Source organism: Lygodium microphyllum, chromosome 5 (assembly GCF_053477565.2).
Source record: "Lygodium microphyllum isolate KBCC chromosome 5, Lygodium_microphyllum_v1.1.10, whole genome shotgun sequence".
In the NCBI taxonomy this organism is placed as follows: Eukaryota; Viridiplantae; Streptophyta; class Polypodiopsida; order Schizaeales; family Lygodiaceae; genus Lygodium; species Lygodium microphyllum.
Window position 1 is genome coordinate 154,721,635 of NC_141139.1, and position 17,949 is coordinate 154,739,583.

The 17,949-nt window shown below is 39.9% G+C and overlaps 1 protein-coding gene across 3 annotated transcripts; it reads left to right on the top strand.

Moving 5' to 3' along the window:
* Positions 1 to 503: 503 nt before the first annotated feature.
* On the top strand, positions 504 to 14,143 carry LOC148036561 (uncharacterized). Of its 3 annotated transcripts, XM_087678542.1 has the most exons (7): positions 504 to 971; positions 1,869 to 2,008; positions 2,260 to 2,412; positions 12,122 to 12,253; positions 12,444 to 13,205; positions 13,462 to 13,564; positions 13,712 to 14,143. In XM_087678542.1, the coding sequence occupies exons 1-7, from the start codon at positions 716 to 718 to the stop codon at positions 13,771 to 13,773; spliced, it is 1,608 nt and encodes a 535-aa protein (XP_087534668.1). In that variant the 5' UTR covers positions 504 to 715; the 3' UTR covers positions 13,774 to 14,143. The 3 variants fall into 3 exon arrangements, with proteins under 3 accessions (XP_087534668.1, XP_087534669.1, XP_087534671.1); XM_087678543.1 differs by lacking the exon at positions 2,260 to 2,412; XM_087678545.1 differs by lacking the exons at positions 2,260 to 2,412; positions 12,122 to 12,253.
* The last annotated feature ends 3,806 nt before the right edge of the window (positions 14,144 to 17,949 follow it).

Consider the following 17,949-nt stretch of genomic DNA (forward strand, 5'->3'; position numbering starts at 1 on the left):
TGTAAAGATACAGTGCCCATGTCCGCGTCCAGTTTCAAAAAGTGCATGCCCATATTTTAGGTAGGGATTAGCTGTCCGTAACTTGGTGTGTAACGAGTCTAAGGCCTGGTTCAGACTGTGCGGACGGCCACATAAGTGCAGGCTCAAGATGTTGACGTGTTGAAAAGGGATTCGTCAAGATGATTTCCGCGTGAAGATATACATGTCCGACCGTAATGTATCAGACAAGGCCCATTACCTTTTTGGAATAAAAAGGAGCCGTGAGATTTGAACTCCTGCCAAGATCGTGCGGGCACTATCAAGCCACATAAACAAACAATCCAAGCAAGAACTTGTGATATTTGTTGCCGGCTGTTAGATATATTCACACACAGTGCAAAAAAAGCGTGCATCCGTCCGCCATTGTGTGAACCGGGCCTAAGCCACATTTCTAAGAATGGTGGCAAAGGCGGCCCAAATTGATAGACCCCATGTTATGCCCATACGATGAGACTATTATGCGCTTCTCGTGCATGTTTAGAGCCGTGTAGGATGGGACTCTTGTTGAGGCGTACATCTCGCGCTTCCTCTCACGCTCTCTCTCACAGAGTTAAGAAGCTACGAAGCTGCCCGGAGTCTGTCATGAAGCACCTGCAGCACAGCTATGAGCAGGCTTCTAAGAGTCCTTCACTAGGCCGCTTCCTGGAGCAAGTAACTGCTGAAGGTCTCATCATTCATGGCACCAGCAAGCAGCGCAGTCCGTGTCCGACTGGTTGCAAACAAGGTCAGCCGCAAGGTCCTATACGTGGAAGCTGATAAGGCCTTCGTGGATCTGCTCCTCTGCTACCTGCACCTGCCCCTTGTCGCAGTTCTCGACATCCTCTCCGTCAAGGACTCGTGTACGCCTCAGCTGGGCTGCATTTCCAATGCCTACCAGAGCTTATGCCGCCTCATCAGAGATGCTCCTGTGGGCCCCGTGCGAGAAGCTTCAGGTTTCTTTCGTCTTGCCTTTCTCTATTTGAAGAATTGTTTTGGGTCTTGCCCCTTCGTCGCACAGTGTGCTTGTGGGGACAGAACAGATTTTATGCTACCTATGTGTGGCTGCATCATTGCCCATGTGGACACCGTGCATACTAGAGCACACTGTTGTAAGGTAGCTGGATCGCCTTGCCTGCGCTGATGATCATGTATGTGCTGGTCCACTCCTCAAGAAGCCTTTTTGCTCTGTGGTCCACATCTGCTGTCAGGGAATATTTCATGTTTTCATATGTGTTGCTCGTGTGCAGGTACATCATTGTAAGCTACCTGCATTAGCCATGCATGTGTTGGCATGCTGTAGAAAATGACCTCCATGTATACCTTTAGGCATGTGGTTATGCATGATAGATGCAGAATCTGGTTGTGCTGGTTCTCATCATTATCAGAGGGTTGAAGGTATGATGAACACAAGGTTAATATTTGAATTAAGGATTACATTCCTAGAGAAACATTGTTGCATAGAGGCACACAGCTAGACAAGTCTATGCTTTCAGAGTATCAAATCAAAGGCATTCTAGATAGCTGAGAAAGTGTGGGTTCATTGTTATAGCTAGATATGTGTGAGTTTAGCTTGGGATTTGCCCTTGTATGTGTCTGTAGGTTATTGTACAAGCTAGCTGCATAGTTTTACAGTGCTGGAATGAACTGCAAAGTGTGGATCTGTTTTGGGCCTGTGCTCAATGTATATGTGTTTGCATGTGTGCGCATTTGGCCATACAAACATTATCCCCTTCAGATTAGTGGACCTTTGGTAGGTCCCAAAATGTGATTTCCATTGCTTCATGCTAAAGAGGGAATTCCTAGAAATATTTTGCTAATTTTATGTTCTGAATCTCTTGCCTTCCTTGCAGGCCTCTTTTATGTTGTCACCGATGACCTCAACATCCTTCAAAATTGCAACACTACAGAGAACCTTGAACTCCTAAGCAAGCTCAAGGTTCCAAACTTGGCTATTCTTGACAAATTGGAGACATCCATAACTGAGACTGAGGTATCATGATAACTTAATTTTGCTTTGTTAAGGTTGTTATGGACCATCATGACCATAACAGAAAATGCAGGAAATTAGCACTGCAGGGAACTTCCTGACACAATTTACAGCCATTTCGTACATTTAATATTCAGGAACAATATACAAACACGAACTACATATTATATTCATCAATGCTGAACCACTGTCCTGAAAACGATCACACAGTTTATCATCATCATATTCACTCCTGATCAAATAACTTGCAGTAGACAGCGCAAATATTCAGGACACAGATACACATTATTAGAACCAGACATAAACGACCAGAATCTGGCGCTGTCCTGAAGAAGATATCAGTTCTCATCATGCAGGAATACAAAAGACACAAACTCTTGACTGTCAAGAAGGTGCTTGCATGTCAGGTAAAAACCTGAATGCTTCATATGACATCTTAGGTCACTTTCCATTTGCTGGTTCTACATATATGCTAGTACTAAGGTAAAAAAGTACTAATATAGTGCAATTCGAGCCTCAACACCTGGCACAGCCCGGTGGATGACTGGGACAGTCAAGACTCAAACCCACAAGTATGTAGCTATATAACGGAAAGCATACAAAGTAAGAAATAACCCAGAGAATACAATTATGCCCTGCCAGAGGCCTTGCACCCCTTGACAAGCCACATTGAGCAACCATGAGTAGAGCCCCTCTAGGATACTCATAGTCCTCTTGTGCAGTTGCATAATTGATCCTAAGTGTTAGCAGAGGTCATTATATCATGTCATGAGCAAAAAGAAGATACATATCAAAGTCAAGTAGTAAACAAACTAGGAGTGTACAGAATAATATTTGTGCAAGTAGAAATCTGACACTCCGAACGTGCAGCAGCATAGTCTTCAACAGATCTACTACTAGTAACCTTAATCTCTTCATGCACCTCATACACAACTTACTGCAAAGTAGCATCCTTATCTTCCAACTTAAAATCCTTCTGCTGCAAAAGAGATGCTACATAGTCATCACTTTTTCTCTTCTCATCCAAAGCATACTGCAACTTAGCAGTAAGATCCACTTTGACAGCTTGCAAATCTGCAACTTGTTGAAGCAATGCATCCTTTTCTTGAATTAATGCATCAAACTCAGCTGGAACAAAAGCATTTTTAAGCATATTATAAGGTCTAGAAACCAAAGTGTCAAATTTTCCCATCACCAGTTGTCAAATGTTTCTAACATCACCAATCAAAGCTTGCTGCATTTGAGAAAATTCAGACTTCAATACAACCGAGGCATCCACATCTACTTCCAAATTCTTCAAAATTTGCTCTTCAACATGTTTAAGAGGTTGAAACCTCTCCAACAACAATTGATGCTCAACCTGCAATTTAGCATGCATATCAACAAAACTTTGCAACTGATGTATATACTTATCTTACAACTCTTGAGTCCATTTCTCAAACAAAGTAGTTGACATTTTTCTATTATCCACTAACTGTTGTAAAGCTGCAATTTTGCCAAGAGACTCTGTTTGCAAAGCATCATACTCATCTTGCTTAATCTTCAACTGTTCAACCAAGGCATCATACTGCTTCTGCTGAAAATCTAACTGGAACTTGACTTGTTTACATTTAGTTGCAGTGATGGATCATGGTTGGAATCTAAGGTTGAAGAGCTGAAATGATTGAATCCAAGGGCCAAGGCTGAAATTGAAGTGTGTGAAGTCAAACTTCAAAGAAGGGGTCAAGAGTTAAGGTTGAAAAGCTGGCTGGAATCCAAGGGGGTTGGGAGAAGCGTGCAATGCTGGAAAAGGGGGTGGATCATGGTATCCAAGGGGGAGCAAGGCCAAAAGTGCCACACAGACAACAACGGGTAGAAAATGCGCAGTCGAAATGTAGGACAATCATGTGGGAATGTACTAGACATGTTGGTTGAGACATGCTTGTTTTTCATACGGATCATATAGATATTCATGGTATGAATTGTATGGTACGAAGAGGTCCATATTACATACAGAGGCAACTATGGAGATGATGGTACAAGACACATTTGTTAACAAGGGGATGATCCTCTATCAAGAGCTCCTTCATAGAGTGAAGAATCTGACTCCATTAAAGTAAGTAACATCATTGCATGTGATTGTTGGCTCAATATATCCACTACTACACATCAAGCCACTAAATTCAGGGTTTACACTAATACTTAATTATAGTGCATTAATCCCTAATTAGTTCTCCTTAAAATAGTACCTAAAAAGTATTTTATGCTGAATCACAAAAAATATGTGGCTTTATTTTTGAATAGTGGACCAAATGCATCAAAATCCTCTATAAATAGAGTCAGTTGTGCAGTGTATCCTTCATTCCTAATCATTATCACTCTTAGCCTACTACCCTCAAACTATTGCCCATACCCATTCGAAGGAGTTATTGGTCACTCATCTGTTGATTGCCATCTTCACGTTGGTGGGTGAAAATGAGCGACTTGGAACATGATGCTGCGTGGGGTCAAGTGGGGTAATACATGCAAATATCATTTGTTAGTCTTTCTATCACCTACCCGTAGTGGGAGTCGGGTTGATAGGTGGAAATCTCAGGTGGTACCATGCATGTTTGACATGTGGTTGTGATATTTAAGTTTTGAGATGCGCCTCATGCAGAAAGAGGTATCCTAATATCGGGAATGTGTTCTTGCTTTTGATTTTGAGTCCTCGAGTGGAATTTTACGTGGCAAGGGGCATGTTTGCCATCTAGTAATTGAGGGGAAGCAAGGGGTAGCTTAGTAAAATAGGGGAAAAAGCAAAAATGTGATGAGATTTTTTTTAAAGAAGAGAGGGGGAGAAGGGTTCTACACAAGACAATTAGCGTGAGAGAGAGAGAGAGAGGAATCTTGCAGTCTGAAGAGAAGGGATAAATCTATGGGTTGGTTAGCATCAAGAAAGAAAAAACTCGAATTGGGCATGTTGGAGTGGTATACCTATCAGATGTGAAAGACATTATACCTGTCATGAATGCATGGATACACGGAAGGAAAATTGATTCAATTTATGTTGATGGTAGTGTGTAAGTTTATGTAATCACTAAAGAAGCAATGCTGCAAATGCACCTTAACACAGGGAAGTCATTGTTTAAGGTTAAAATGACAAACAACTCAAAAGTAAAATGTTTGGGAGTCATCGAGAACTTGGAAATCAACATTGCAGGCCAAAGAGCATGTTTGGATTTCCATGTTATGCTTGCAAAATTGGGGGCATATCCTCTCATTTTGGAACAACCTTGGTTGATTGGTAAGAGGTCCAGACAAGACTGATATAGAGGTCAATTGGAACTCTATCTAGAGAAGCCAGCAAGAGGGTGGTCTTTGACATGAAAATAGGGTCTCATTCAAAATGAACATGAAAGTGATGCTGGAGGTGATGAAAGTAGTGATTCAAAAAATTCCAGCCTTGATGAGGAAGATAGAGAATGGGAAGCTAGCCTACTCTCTAGGGATGTTGACCTCTTTAAGTTGTCAATCCAGGGTTCAAAAAGAGAGGAAAAAGTTGTAAATATTGCTGTAGGAAGTATAGATCTCATGCAGGAAACATGTGATCAGCAGATTGAAATGAATGTTGGATTGCCCAAGCTTATGAATATGCTAGGAAAGGACTTGACTAATGATGAAAGAGATAAATATTCAGCCATTTTTTAGAAATACCTGAAATTGTTTGCTACAGAATATCAGTGATCACCAACTGAGGGGTACTAACAGCATTGTGCACCATATCAAATTGAAAGAAGGGTATAAACCAGTGGCTCAAAAACTTAGAAGACTTGGTACAATTCAGAAAAATGTACTTAAAGTTGAAATTTAGAAATTGGTTGATGCGGGATTTATCTATCCTCTTGATGATGCAGAGTGGGTGTCTCCTGTTGTAATCAGGCCAAAGAAGAATGGAAAGTGAAGAGTATGTGATGATTTCAAGCCTCTTAATGCAGCGACTAAGAGGAACTACCATCCTCTTCCATTTCAGGATGAGATCTTTGATCAAGTGGCTGGTCATGAATTTTACAGTGTATGTGATGGATACTCTAGATATTTTTAGATCAGAATAGCAGAAGAAGATTAGAAGAAAACAACGTTCATCACCCCATGGGGATGCTTCTGCTATAGAGTAATGCCCTTTGGTTTAATGAATGCATACGCTAGCTTTTTAGATGGGTTAATTGGATATTTACCCCTTTCATTGGGAAATCTTTACGGGTGTTTATGGATGACTTTCGCGTGTACAACTCAAGGGCATTACACTCTCAAAAACTTAATGAAGTTTTTCTAGCAGACTTGATGAGTATGGTGGTTAGCTGAATCCTAATAAATGTAAAATAGCAAGAACTAGAGTGGTACTCTTGGGTCCTGAAGTGTCTGCTAATGGTATTTCACCTGAGTCTAGTAAAGTTGAGGCTTTACTTCTTATGGATTTTCCAAAAACTATAAAAGAACTGATGAGCTTTGTTCAAAAGTTGAGGTATCTATTAAGATCATTCTATATGCTGGTTGAGTATGTATATCCTTTACATAAAGCAACTCAAAGGGATCCTTTAGTTTGGACGCAAGTTGAAGAGGATGCATTCTTGCATATTAAAGAAAAGTTAAGTACTTTGCTAGTTCTTATGCCTCCAAACTGGGATGAATCTTTCTTCATTAGCATCAGTGCTGGGAAAAATGTAGTGGGAGGCATTTTAATGTAGAAGGAAAAGGGGATGTCTTATACGGGGCCTTTGTTTTATATAAGCAGATCCATTGGAGTGATTGAAAAAGCTTGGATGGAAGAAGAATTGTTGGTATGGGGATTGTAATATGCAGTTAAAAGATGAAAATCATACTTGTTTCAAAAACCATTTGTAGTACTTACTAGTTCTCAGTTGCTTCCACAGGTTTTGCGATTTGCTGAAAATGCTCCAAGGGTTACTAAGTGGCTGTTGGCTTTGCAAGAATTTGAATTTACATGTTTGAAGGAGGATGCTGTAAGAGCTAGCTTAGGTGATGTTTTGACTTATAAAGAACATGTTGAAAGTGTAGCTGCTATAAGACGGAAACTAATTCCGCATCCGTAAATTCATGAGGAGATGAAGGATAAAGATGCTACCTTGTTTTTTGATGGCAGTTACAGAAGAGTGCTAAAAAAGGGAGGATTGGGTTTTGTCATTATGGATGCTAAAAATCGAGAAGTCTTTTCTGGAAGTGAAGAAAGTAAAGAGATACAAAGTAACAATGAAGCTGAATATGTGAGTTTACATGCTGGCCTGAAACAATGTATTCAGCTGGGATACATGAAGATAGTTGCAAAAGGAGATGTTATGTTGGTGGTCAGACAGGTTCAAAATGTTTGGAAAGCCAATAAAGATATTTTGAAGGATTGGTTAAAAATAAAAGGCCTCATGAGGCAGCTGCAAAAATTTGAAATTTGGCATATTGGTAGGGAGAACAACCGTAGACCTCATGAATTGGCTGAAGATGCTCTTTCCTAGTATGTTGCTGCCGTGAGGGTGGATAATCCTAGATATGAGGGTAGGGAAAGCCCTCACTTGATTGAAGAGTTTCTAAAAACTAGGGAGTTGAAGTCATTGATTGATAAATACAAAAAGTATGTCATTGTTAGAAAGGCTAGGGCATATGTGCTCATAAATGATCAGTTGTACATGAAGGGGATTGATAATGTATTGGGAAGTGTGTTGGATAGTTTTGAGATTCTTGCTTGCTTATCTTCTTGTTATGAGGAAGCATGTGGTGGTCATTTTGGTTTTGAGCTTACTAAAAGGAAAATTCTACTAGCAGGACTTGGCCTAGTCTAAGTGTAGATGTTGCTCATTGGTGTAAAAGTTGTCATACTTGCCAGTCATATGCAAAAAGAGTACTAATTCCAGGACTTACTAAAGCCATTGTTGCCTATGGACTGTTTGAGAAGTGGGGTTTGGATTTTATTGGACCTTTGCTTGGTACAAAAACAAGAAAGTCTTACATCCTTACTGCAGCTGATTATATGACCAAATGGCTTGAAGCTAAGGCTACAAGCAATTGCAAGAAAGAGGATGTAACTCATTTTCTGATGGAGGACATATGCTGCAAATTTGGAATATCACTAGAAATAGTGACAGATTAAGGTCTTGGCTTCAGAAATAAGCTATTGAGAGAATTAACAGGGAAGCTAGACTTGAAACATAGATTTGCTACTCCTTATTACCCTCAGTGCAACGGGCTGGTGGAAGCATTCAATGGAATGTTACAAAAGATTCGCTTTAAGATGACGGAAGATCATCCTAAATATTGGGACAATTATTTACATCAAGCTTTGTGGGCTTGTAGAACAATGCAGAAGACAAGTACAAGATTCACCCCTTTTCAGTTAGTATATGGTCAAGATGCTTTATTACCCCTGTATGTCATGTTCCCTACGATGGAGTTTGTAAGAAAGCATCAGTTAGATCAAATAGAATTGTGAGTTGATAGAGGACTGAACTTGCATACCCTACAGTTGGATAGGCAACAAGCAATGGATTGTTATGAAAAACAGATTGTGAGGAGAAGGGAATGGTTCAATACACAATTGAAGAAGAAGAATCTTGCAGAGGGAATGCTGGTTATGAGATATGATAGTAGCTTGGACTCCACTTTTCAAACCAAGTTTCGAGTTAGACAGAAAGGACCTTTCCTTATCAAGCAGAAGTTTGAAAATGGCACTTGCTTGCTACAAGATTTAGATGGGATTGTTCACAATAGTAGAATCAATGGGTTCTATCTAAAGAAATATATTTGCAGAATCTTGTAAATAAAGGGGATGTAAGTAATGTACATACTATACGTAGAGTAGGTTGGTTTCAATTTATTGTTTGGGGACAGATTCAGTTTTCTGAAATTTGGTGTTAATCATATAGTTGTAAATGATAGACATCATATTTAAAGTGTGCTTTGACACCTACTAAAGGTCTCTGTCAAGTTTGGTATTGATCCGAGCAAGAATGTGAAAGTTATGGTCTTTGGAAGGTCGATGCGGATTGCATACAGAAATTTAGGACTGCAGGCTATGCAGAGCTGTTTTAGGACAGCAGCTCAAAGAATTTGGCTATGAGTTGTTCTAGAGAGTTCTAGATTGGAAAGAGAGCTACAAATTTCCTTTTCGAAGTTTGGTGATTTAAGATCTGGTTAGAAAGCTATGAGTTGTTCTGTGCAATGCTCTATGAGGCAGATTTTCGCGAAAAGGAGTTTGTCTTTGTCAGATGTTTTCGAAGCTTTTAATAAAGGTTTGTTCACACTTTGTGTTTCAAACTGGGTGGTGGCTAATCATGGTGGGTGGAAAAGAGCGACGGGGGACATGATGTTGCATGGGGTCAAGTGGGGTAACACATGTAAATATTAATTTTTTCGTCTTTCTAACACCTATCCGTAGCAGAAGCCGAGTTGATAGGTGGAAATCCCAAGTGGTACCATGCATGTTTGACATGTGGTTGTGATATTTCAGTTTTGAGACATGCGTCTCATGTAGAAAGAGGTATCCTCATACAAGGAACATGTTTTCGCTTTTGATTTGAGTCCCCGAGTGGAATTTTACGTGGCGGAGGCATGTTTGTTATCTAGTAATTGAGGGGAAGTAGGGGGCAACTTGGTAAAATAGGGGGAAAAGTAAAAACGTGAGAAGTTTTTTTTTTTAAAAGAAGAGAGAGGGAGAAGGGTTCTACACAAGACAATTGGAGAGAGAGAGAGAGAGAGAGAGAGAGAGAGAGAGAGAGAAGAATCTTGCAGTCTGAAGAGAAGGGAGAAATCTAATGCTAAAAAGAAGAAGAACAAGTTTTTAGAAGAAAGAAGCCATGCAGTTGAAGTTATTGGAGTCATGGAGCATGATGGCAATATATTAAAGATCGGGCTGTTGAAGCCAATTGGCTGATGCGAGTTCTCAGTTTTCAGATAATGGTAATAAGAGTCTTTCTTTTTGTCTTGTTTTCTTCTATTGTTGCGTGGAGCACATAGTATGTAGATCTGTTCTGATGTATGGATATGAGTGAGAGACAGCAGAGGGCTGTTCTTCGTCGTGTTAAGAGTGATGTATGTTAGTTGTTTGTACGAGGCTTCTCTTCAAGAGAGAAGAATGGAAGTAAAAGATCTCTACATCTGAAACTAGGTATGTGGTAGAGAATATGCATTATGGGCAGGTGTTGAATGCACTAACTCGAGTTAGTGGAAATTCAAAAGGATTTGTTGCCAAGAAAATGATAAATTAGAGCTCATAATGTTCGAAGCTTTGTAACTCTTCATCAATGCAAGGTATGCTGAGATGTATCTGTTGTTATGCTGAAATGATAATCTGAAATCAAAGAAAGTGTCCTCCTGTTTGCAAGTTTGTGCTTCTTGGAGAAAAGATGTGTTTGTTGTATAGAGCAGCAGTGTATTTCTGCAGTGCTCTATGAGGCATGAGGCAACATGTGAATTCAGCAGCATCTACACCACCAACTTGGTTCCCCATGAAGGTTATCATGATTATCCATTGCTATATTAGTGTAAGCGCTGTTTTGTTGCAATAATGGAATGTCTACAATAGTGAAATGCTTGTAGCGACCGAATTGGCATCGTATAAAGCTTTGGTTACTTGCGTTTTTGGTTTGTATTTATGTGTGCTTTGAGAAAAGAAGAATAGAAAGGATCTACAATTGATTTTGCATTGCTTGAGGCAATCATGCTTTGTGGGGCAGTTTTTGCATGGGGCTGCTATCCCTAAAAAATAGGAGTTGTGTGAATTTGAAAGCTTGTGTTGTCAAAGTCTCAGCCATGGTTGTTTCTGCATCAGTTTCTCTCTAAAAATGGTAAATTCTGAGCTTGAAGGTTTAAACTGCTTAAGTGTTGAGTTGAAGTCTTAGTGAGGAGTGAGTGATTTCAATGGTGTTGTCTTGTGGGTTTTGTTGAGGGGAAATTCTTTGTCTTTATCATGTGGTGTTGTCTTGGGGGTTGTTAGAGGCTGACTACCCAATTGACCTACCAACGTGTGTTTTTGCTAGCTTGTAGGATATCACCATTAGTGGAGGCTCATCACAACTGCTGCCAAGAGTCGTCTGCTGCCCCGAGACCAATTCCTGCCCCTTGGTCATTGTGTTTTCAGTTGGCAACATCCCTACAACCTGGTGATCTGATCTGTTGCCTCACCCACCTGTGTTTTGCTGAGTTCAAGGCTACCCAACTGCTGTCAACCTGATCCAGCCATTTTCTCATCACCTTCAACTGCATTTTCTGCATCAGCAGGCTGCCCAGCTGCTGTGTAGCCTCTTGATACTGCTCGTAGTGCTGACTTCATTGTCGCCAGCATCAGATCTGTGTTTCCAGCCTGCTGGACCTGTGTTTTGCTGCCATCATCATTAGAACCTGGTGGACTGCTACTACTATGTTTCAGGATCTGTCTGGAGTATGACACACCCTTTGGAGCTATTCATGGTGTTTCTGACACTACTCTCAGCTCATCTTATCCCTGATCCTGGAGACATTAGGGTTTGAAGCATATTCAGCACAATGATACATCATAATGGGATTGAGCTTAAACTTGCCATGCTGTGATCAGGTTGGGCTGTTCTCTCTTCTAAGTTCTGAAGCATTTTCTGTACCCTCTTGCTGATTTGTCTCAAGAGTAGTTTGTGCATCTCGACCTCACTCAGGTTCAGCCAATAGCCTCATTTCTTCTTTTGCACATGTGTGGATGCCAAGAGTGAGCACATACATGTCTCTCAAGGCACCCATCATCTTATCAAGCATATAGTGGGTCATTTTAGCATGGGGGGATTCCTTGGAGAGATGGGAGTGTGTAAGAACACCTCTGCTGTGGAGGCATGTGGGAGCTCTTGAGCGCTCTCTCTATAGAACCGCCACCCTACTGATTTTCTAGTCCCTCCTGCCATGCATGGCTGGTGTTAGTAGACTGATTCCTATAAGTCCCTATACAAACAATTACCTTCAACCCAAAAGCTAGTTCATAAATAGAGGCAGTTCCTTACTGAAAAGCAAAAACAGTAACCTTTTCATCCTTAACATCCGTTTGTTTTGACCTTTCTCTTTGCAAACATGATTAAAGCTTTTCTTCAAAAGCAGGTTGTCTAACTCTTTGCACTTGTTTCTGATTTGTAGACTTTAATGTTACTAGAATGCTCCTTCAGATCTAAAAGAACACTCAACATTGTTTTTGGGGAGAGAGTTAAAAGCTACAGTGGAGCAACAGGATCTCTAGCCTCCAGGCTATGTTGGAAACAGGAAGAACAGGTGAGGGAACTGCCAATTTTAGATATTTTGTGTTTTATGAATTAGAGTTCATGAAACAAAGATGGAGGATGTGGAGATGCAACTCCATAGAAGGCATAAAATGCACAGGAGTGAGGTAAAGGACACAATTGTTTTGGCTTTCGCATGATCAGAACTAATGCCCTTCAGTACATCTGTCATTTTTGTGTAGGTGGATCATAGGAGCACCCCTGTTCAGTTCTTGATAAAAAGACACAATCGAGAAATTGTGTACATGGAAGTGGGGAAGGAATTTTTTGATGTGCTGGAGCGCTTTCTGAACACCCCAATAGCATGGTTGATGAACAAGTTATCAAAGGGGAAAATGTTGATGGTGCCCAAGGTGGGGAGTATAAGCAATGTGTATGAGAGTCTTTACAAGCTTAGGAAAGATACTTTTCTTGTATCTAGGGAGGACATTATGAATCCTACTTTTCACAAGACAATGTGCAGTCCGAACATCCTTATTTCACTGCTTAGAGGAGCTGCATCTGTGGTGTACACATGTAACCTGATGCATGGTGTTTCCTTTTTGTCTAATGATGAATGTCCTTCTTGCATGGACAATATGATTCATGAACTTGGGGTGATTAGCAACAGAGTGCTGCTGGCAATGGGAAGGCATGTCTACAAGTGTAACAAAAACTGGAATCAGTGTGCCTGTGTTTCATATGCGCGTGCCAAGTGTACCTCTTGTGGAGAGTTTACAAATAGAGAAATACCTATTGTTCTTGGTGGCAGTGCCAACAAGTGGGCCTTCCAGCCGCCAGAAGGCTTTCGAGGATATGTGAAAAATGATATTTCTTTCATTGTTACTGATGATCTTAACATACTGCCTGCCTCTTCTATCAACTACATTGCATTGCTAAACAAGCACAGGATCTCTACAAGTGGAAACGTTCACAGCTTAGAGGTGTCGATGACTGTCAATGAGGTATGATGCAAACTCATGAAGTGAGGATGATACAACTCTCTGTGAAGTTAACTGTAAATAGTGTGTTATCAGAGACAAACATGACTTCCAAGATTTATACACTTTTCACTGAAGTATGATGTTTTCAATATCAACTCTGGCAAAAACTGCAGTTGTAGGAAACCCCCTATGTTCAAAATCTAGCATTTTATCAGAACTTGCGGAAAACTCGATTTGTGCAATGTAGTCCCTCAATATCTATGATGTGTGCACACAGGCTCTACAGTTGTTGGAGGCCTCATTCACATCTGGCGAGGCTTTGAATACTGCTTTCAGTGAGCAAGCAAATAGAAGCATTCTCCAAGCCTCAAGATTTGACTGTAAGCACCGAACCATAATTTGAGCTTGTGAAGGGATACAAACATGTGATTGTGACCCATTTTTTTATTGTGCATGGTGTCGGGCTCTTGAAATGTGCTGCCTGCTATAACAGCTTTAAAAATTGGAAATTGACGGACTTTTGGCAGGTGGATGTTTTGACATTTTACAATACTGGCTGAACTCCCTAGTTGGATCCTGGGGAACCTAATTCGGAAGCATACAAAACAAGTCGTCATAAGCACAATAGTTGTGTAGAGTGATGGGTTGCTACAAAATTGAAACCTCCTCTTTGCCCTCAGCTGACACATAATCCTCACTTTGCTCAAGAGGATGGCACTTGATCATTGATTATGGCTATATTATTTGGAGGGGAGACACCCCAAATCCCCCTTGTGGGTGCTTGGGTGTGTGGATTTCATGTTTGCTAAACAAGGTGAAAACTTCAACATGTTTTCCTATCTATCATAAAAAATGAGTGCACTCCTAATGACCTCTTCTAGCATTTTAGGATATTGAGCTTTCACCATGGCCTTGTACTCATTGTCCATGCCTCGAATAAAACCTTGAACCTTTTGAAAGTCATCTATGGCATCAAGTCAGATTATGATCTATCTATATTTATGGATGTACTTCATTAGTGTCAAATTCTCCATCTGAGACTTATCCTAGGCAGTCCAATCGTAGTCCTTTTCATTCTCAAGTTGAAATTCTTTTCAGAACACTTAAGAATTCTTAGTTTCAAGAATAATATCATGTTCCCCCATTGTGAATTGTAGAATGGGGTAACATGATGTTATTCTTGAAACTAAGAAATTCTTACTTGTGCATGATGTCTTCACTATGGAATAATTCACAAAAATGTAGAGGTGATGTGGTAGAGCTCTAGAGTCGTATGCGGCTTAGGAATTGGGAGATGCTTGAAAAGCTCTTTACCCCTTTTTGAAAAAGCTTTTGAAAAGTATCTTTGTGGTATGGAGCAACAATAATGCTTAAATTGATGGTTGGTTACCTTGTGATTAAGCTTGCTAGGGTGAGGACAGACTAGGATGTGTGATCTCCTCACTCACCTTCTCTTTAAAACTCTAACATGAGTTGTCCCACTTCTCCTCTTGGATATCCAAACTCGCCACCTTATGAACATACGAGCATGAACCCCAAGTTCACACAAGAACCTCATCATTACACTTTGGAGCCCCTCTGGAGGCACATGTTTTGCGCAATCTCTTTCTTGATGCTGCAAATGAACCATACAAATTAAATGTTACCAATTTTTCTATTTCGCAACCAACAGTAGATCCCAAAGTCCACCTGAAACCCTTCAATAATGGATTTCCGGTGTGCTTGTACTTTACAATATTCCTATATTTTCCATGCTTTTTTTTTTCATTTTCTTAACTCAATCATGTCCAATCATACTACTTGCATATTTAGCACCTACATGTAATATGCATCTAGACATTATGCTATAACATTCTTACAATCCACCTACAAAGAAGGGTGAACAACCCATCTTTGTAGCATATTTAGCACTAGTGTCAATATTGCTAGTTTTTAGTAGGCAATCAACATACTCAACCATGTATTATAGTTTGTGGTGTTTATTAACTTGCCAAATCAATTTGCATAGTTAATAACATCAACTGTAAATACCTTGTTTGTAAATCTTCATCTTATAGGCCAACCAGTCCACTTGGTCATCATCTTGTTTAGCCAAACTTAGAGACATCATGTACCCCTCTATTCCATAAAAATGCATGTACATCTCTCTTACTATTTCTAGTACTATGAAGTGGTTTGCATCTTGCTTTCACTTTTTCACATCATAATGAGATGATTAGCCTCTTCAAATTATAATTTCTTTCTCCATATTTTGCAAAGTCTTCACTCACCTATTCTTGAACCTTGTACTTATCAAGCATCCTCCTTATGTAGGAGATACAACTAGCCAACTATTGTACCACATAATTCCATTTTTTGTCCAAATTAATCCTACACTATCATTTCCAAGACACTATATGATAGCACACCTAGTTTATATAGCTAAGTGATTCTTTAGATTATGAGAGGCTAACGTGAATATATTTATGGATTTTCTTAGTAGTTTTGTAGTATTAAACAAACTTGAATTTTCACAAGGACTAAATTTTGTAGCAATTTGAAAACCACAAATTATTGACATGTCTTGGAAATTAAATTTTGGACTACAGATCAAGGGTTTCAATTCTATCTCATTATCCACCTCAAAAGGTTAATTACATTGGTTAATGCATGAATTAGCCTAAAACATCTATCTCTCTTGTTGGAATGTTTGCAACAAGGGGGAGCCAAGAGGAGCAAGGAAGGAAGAAATGGCACCTTGCAATACACTAATGTACGCTCTCATAGCACATAGCACATAGGTAACCCATTGCATTAGTTATTGCATCTAGCTTAGAATACCATCATTGATTAACCTACATTCCACTATTTTATCACCTTAGTATCCCTCCAATATGCGCTACACAATGCACTAGTACATGGACTAGTGCACCAGTGCATAGTACCCATTGCATGGCACAAGGTGCACATACCCACTTCCATTTGCACCAATCACCCTGACCTAGCATACACATTGTGCAACACACTCCACACTGAAAGCTTTTAACCCTAGACCTAATCCCACACACCACGTAGTGCATACATGCACAATGTAGTGCAGAATGTACTACACATAATGTAGTGTACAATGTACTACACCATAGGTAGCCAATCAAGAGACCATAAGGATTTTATCAAGTACAATGGAAAGAGCTGAAATGCTAGGAGGAGCATGGGCCGACTTTTAAGCCACTGTTTACAGCTTCCAACATGCAACAGACTTTGACATCTTGACTATGACCCTTGAAGCTATGGGATAGAAACTTATGGAACTTCAAGAATAAGGAACCAACACCCTCAACTAGTTGTTGGACATCAACAATGATAGTAAACAAAAACTTGCAACCATACAAGTGGAAGTGGATAATATTTAAAGAATACTGTTGAATGTTGAATCGTTGGATCCTCATGAGATTTTTTATTGGATCTAGTGCATAGCGATGTACGTTTGACCACATTAATATGTTATAAGTAGGCATGCATACTACTCAATATCTCCTAACATGGATGGAAAATATGTTGAGAAGTAAAGTCCAAGCTAAAATCTTGTTGGTAAGCAAAATAGCTAGATACATATTGAGTACGGGATGAACCTTACAACTTTGTTGAACAATTTGAGCAAGCTCGAGAGGTGAATAACCTTATGGATAACGCTAAAAAATTCACAAGCATTCAAATTGTGACTTGGAGAGAAGGGATGAACTTGGTTCATTAGGTTGGATGCCATTAAGAAATCCTCATTTATCCTACTCAAGGATCTCTTTATCAAGCACTTTGCAAAGGCCAGTTACAGTGACAACCTCATCATCTACTTGATAACATTGAGTAGCAGGAGGAGGAGAGCATGTAAGACTATGTCTCCAAATTATGAAGCCTTTTTAAATGCATACTAGTTGTTGAAAGACCCATCACCAAGGCTATGACCAAACCATTCATCAAGGGAATTTACCATGAAAAGATTTACAAAACCATGGCAAGAAACTTAGGCCTCAATCACACTATTAGGCCTAAATCACTCTAACACCAATGACATGCTTGATGACGCAATCCACATTTATGACTGACGCTAAGAGAGAAGCAGAGACAAGAAAGCCACATGTAACCATCAAGACCTTCAACTAAGGTGCGGCAAGGCTGTAGTGAATTATACACAAGACTAATGTGAAAAAAACACCTAGATGTCTTGAAAATGGTAGAGATTCTAAAGCTATCCCAAACTTGCCATCAAAATGAGCGATGCACTCACATTGCAACGGAGATCACCTCCCTTTGAAGTGCTTGAGGCCAGCACACATTTGCACAAACTAGATGCTTTTGGCAAAAAGCTACCTATTGTAGAGCTCCATGAAGACTTCAAGAACCCAACCCTAATTTTGGGTACCCACAATACAATCAAGGTATCAATTACCCTATAGTAGCTATAAGTGGCACCACCTTTAGCCTTGCTAGCTCCCCAAGAGAAAAGATAATTAATTCTAAGAAATGAGATTAAACCCTTAGGTATTCCTAGACCACCATGCCCAATCATTACTCATCCCCCAAGTGATGTCTCTGTCCATTATGTTGAGGAATTGGTCAAGGACAAGGAGCACACTTACCCCTTTATTTGCTATGACAAAGAGGGTCACCCTATCCTAATTTATTATAGGCATGTGCTCATTACGATGTCAAAACATGGAAGAGGACAATGAATGATCTAGCCTAGGGAAACAATACCTTGTTGGAATTGCAAAAAACTAGGATACAT

What these genes read in the sequence shown, in the direction of transcription:
- LOC148036561 (XM_087678542.1), top strand. Translation starts at nt 716, where the DNA reads ATGGCACCAGCAAGCAGCGCAGTCCGTGTCCGACTGGTTGCAAACAAG. An exon ending in GTTGGAAACAGGAAGAACAG is followed by an intron (nt 12,254 to 12,443) that starts GTGAGGGAACTG and finishes ATTTTTGTGTAG; the next exon opens with GTGGATCATAGGAGCACCCC. An exon ending in CCAAGCCTCAAGATTTGACT is followed by an intron (nt 13,565 to 13,711) that starts GTAAGCACCGAA and finishes GACTTTTGGCAG; the next exon opens with GTGGATGTTTTGACATTTTA.